Genomic DNA, 4,021 nt, shown 5'->3' with positions numbered 1-4,021 from the left:
GCTTCACGTCTGCTCCAATCATCACTCATCAGTCGACATGGATACGACAGGGCAACAACAACGACGGTAATACACTTGACGTTGTGACATGACGATTGCAGCATCTCGAATAAAAGTTGTAAAGGGTTCATCTGTTATGGCAGCTTTAGAGAAAATACAACAAAAGTAAACAACAGAGAATCGGCAAACAAAGGGAACATTTTGTGCATGCAGGCCACACAATACGATAGACAAAACGCTTCTGATTTAACACAAAAAAGGTTGCAAATACAGAAAAGTATCAAAAATGGCTAGCACTGAAACAGATAGCAACAATAAAATGCAAAAATATTAGTGCGTATGCAATGTGAGATATACGCACGAGATTTCGATATGAGAAGTAAAAAGGCTACTGCGGAAGCACAAATTTAATGAAAGCAGCAGGATAATACAGGATAACTTGCAAAGCGAGCTAAATTGAATAACACTAGCATGACGACTGACGCTGCCGACAACAGCGGCATTGAAAAGAGCAACAGGAATCAATAAAGGGCACAACAACTGTAACACCAATAGAGGCGTTAGAAGGAAGCGAATTAACAGAGAAATCAAGCTGAGTGAGGATAAGACATAATTGAAATTGAAGTGGGTCTTCAGGCGGCAAAAGTGAAGTGTAAAATTTGAAGCGGAAGCTGCAGTAAGCCAGCCGGAAGATAGCAGTAGACTGCGGGAGAGAAATAATATTATACAACATGAAAAGGGTGCGTGTAATTTGTGTAAAAAAATATAAATGAGTTTTGAGAAACCTTTGAAAGCTTAAATGCTATATTTATATACATGTGGGCGTGCATCCAAGTTGAATGAATATTTATTGCTTTTACATTAAAGCTACCGATGGCAATTTTGGTCAGCACTTTGCTTTTGTGGCACACCGCAGCGCTGGCGGGCCGCATTGTGAAGCGCAGCTACTCCGATCAAAGCGTGCATGGCTATCAGGCGGAGGTGAGTATGGATTCGGATACATACACTCGTACATGTATACAGCGTTAAATAACCATAGAACTAGGATTTATTGACAACTTTGAACAATTTAATATATTACAATTACAGTTCATTCGCCTACAAAAGCCGCATATGTAAATCCAATTTCCAAACTTTAGGCAAATTAAAAATAATAACACTGTTTAAATAGAAATTTTAGAGAAATTTCGAGTGTGCTGAGTTATAGCGCATTGAATTATGGTTGCAAGTAGTTCAAAATCGCGTTGATTTTTGAGAATTTTTTTTTTGTTTCGCTGGAGTTCTTGCACATTTGCTCCATATAACGATATCTCGCCTCTTCTATATATGGAAGGTAACAACGTCCTTAGAAAAAAAATATCAAAAATTAGCGCGTCTTTTGAGTCACTTAGACCATAAAACTACATACTTGAAATTTTTCTAAAGTTTCTAATTAAAAATTGTCAAATTTTTATGGAAATTTGTTGAGTTTTTTTGTAAATTGCACAAAATTATAAAAAAGAAAATTACAATTATGTTTTTTGTAAATTACACAAAATTTGAAAAACAAAAATTCGAATTAGGTATGTAAATAAGAAATTAATAAATTGTTGTTAATAAGCCCATGTGATATAGTTGTTTAACGCAGTACATTTACTATACTAGGTGTATATAACAGGTGGCGCAGAAATAATCACCCTCTTCAGCGGCCACCGTAGCCGAATGGCTTGTTGCGTGACTACCATTCGGGAGTGCGCAGACTCGAATCTCCGTACATGAAACAGCAAAATTAAAGAAAGTTTTTTCTAAAAGCGGCCCCCTTCAGTAGACAATGGCAAATCACTGAGTGTGTTTCTGCCATGAAAAAGCTCCTCATAAAAAATCATTTGCCGTTCGGCGTCGATTTAAAACTGTAGGTCCCTCCATTTGTGGAACAACATCAATACGCAGGCCACAAATAGGAGGAGAAGCTCGGCCAAACACCTATCGGAAGATTCATAATTTTTGCAAATAGCATCGTACATCGATCAACTTTGATACTTGTGAACTAGACAGCTAGACTAGCATTATATAAACATACAGGGTGGGCCATATAGCGTTTGCTTTTTGAACCACCTATTGGGGAATATTGAAAACCTTTTTCCAAAGTCGTGAATCTTCTTCTTCTTCCGCGGAGTTTTTGTTTCCAAAAATTGAAGAGGATGACATGGACGACATTTGGTTACACTCGAACTTTTGGCTACCGTTTTTGAAAACCGAATAATCAGCCGAAATAACGATATCAATTGGCAGTCTCGGAGCTGTAATTTAAGCCCGTAGGACTATTTTTTGTGGGGAGCCGTTAAAGACAAATGCTATGCGAACCATCCAGAGACGATTGATGCTTTAAAACACGAAATCGAAGTTGCCATTCATGAAATTGGAGCCCAAACAATCGAAAATGTGCTTAAAAATTGGGTTGATCGAATGGCCTACTGTAAAGCCAGTCGTTGCAGTCATTTGAACGATATTATTTTTCATTCATAAATGACAATGTTCAATCTTCAAAATAAAAAAAAAAGTTTGAAAAAATATTGATTAGTTTTTTAGAGCCGATTCAAAAAGCATATTTTACATGGCCCACCCTATACAAACAATGCTGTGTCAGTCGAAAATAAAAATTTCCATCACTCAAAGTCATTTTTTATTTAGTAAGAAAGTTATTCCAAAATTGGATGATTAATTTTGTGCCACCTATTATTTAGCCATTTGTTTATTTACATACAATTGAAATATACACAGCGCACCTGCTGGTGGAATGAAGTGTGCAAAGAGGAATTCCAAAATCTCTTCCGTTGCAAATGTCCACAATTCTCATACTGCCGGTAAGTGTTCGAACGAGCAAATGAATGATTGCTAAGGAACATTTTCTTTATAAAAACGTTCTCTTACTATTTTTCTACTCGATCCATGCAGCTCACCAGGACGCTATTACAATGCGTATTGTTCAATGACCGACACTGGTTACATATGGACTCAGCCAACATGGGACTGGGTACCATGAAAATAATGAATTGCCGGTCGACTGCCTATAAATGAATATTTAAGTGCTAAGCACACATAAATACACGTACATATGCCTATAGGATATTAAATAATCGAAAAACAAAAAAATGAAGAACAATGAAAATAACTATAACGAAGAGATGTACAGATATACATACATACATATACTTACATATATATTATAAGAGAGCTTTAAGTGCAAGACAATGAGCGCATATTTCACTTATAAACTTGTGTATACATACATACATAAAAATGGTGCTTTATTATTCACGCACACAAACACGCTTACGAACTTGTACACATTCACACACATTTCAGCAAAGTACAATCGTTATCAAGGGGACTTCAGTACACACATTCACACTTATGTATATATACATATGTACTTACGACAAAATTCTTCCAAACACTCATGAACTTAGTTTTCCCCATAAGCATACTTACATACTTATGCAAGTAGCTACTATACTTTTAAAACTAAGTATTTACACACAAATACATATACCTTAAAAAAATCGCATATCCTTTTTAAATGCTCATCAACATACAAATTAACCTTTTCTGAAATATGTACATATCAACAAACTTACAAGATACGCATGGACTTAAGTTTTAGCATGATTATACGCTCATCTTCTTAAGTACTTCAATGTATACTTGCGTGCATACCATTTGTAAATACGTACATATGTATGTATATACGGCCCGTCTATCATTTAAGTCCGCAAGGTGCACTATTAGTACTCCCTGTACGTTACGCTGATCCTCCTAGGGGAACTCCGAAAAGGATCCCAAAGGAGCATATCCACCGGAGCAAAGTGTTATTTATTGCCTTATTCATCTATGATCTTTTAAAAAGAACTCCTTAAATCACACGAAGATGAAAAAGTTAACTCTTTTGGGATTATTTTATACGCTTTCCAGCTTCGCACTTGAGGACGCCTTTTTCACACCTGCTTCGCGGAGCCAGGCATTTGGCTGGCTAGGTGCGGAG

At 36.4% G+C, this 4,021-nt stretch overlaps 1 protein-coding gene across 1 annotated transcript; it reads left to right on the top strand.

Annotated features, from left to right (window-relative positions):
- The first annotated feature begins 283 nt into the window (after positions 1-283).
- LOC129243656 (uncharacterized) lies at positions 284-3,442 on the top strand. Its single transcript, XM_054880839.1, has 4 exons — positions 284-740; positions 868-981; positions 2,761-2,843; positions 2,935-3,442. The coding sequence occupies exons 1-4, from the start codon at positions 732-734 to the stop codon at positions 3,020-3,022; spliced, it is 294 nt and encodes a 97-aa protein (XP_054736814.1). The 5' UTR covers positions 284-731; the 3' UTR covers positions 3,023-3,442.
- The last annotated feature ends 579 nt before the right edge of the window (positions 3,443-4,021 follow it).

The sequence above is a fragment of the Anastrepha obliqua genome, chromosome 4, assembly GCF_027943255.1.
Source record: "Anastrepha obliqua isolate idAnaObli1 chromosome 4, idAnaObli1_1.0, whole genome shotgun sequence".
Lineage (NCBI taxonomy): Eukaryota > Metazoa > Arthropoda > Insecta > Diptera > Tephritidae > Anastrepha > Anastrepha obliqua.
The sequence above is the reverse complement of the archived record's forward strand: the minus strand, read 5'-3'. Positions and strand labels throughout refer to the sequence as shown.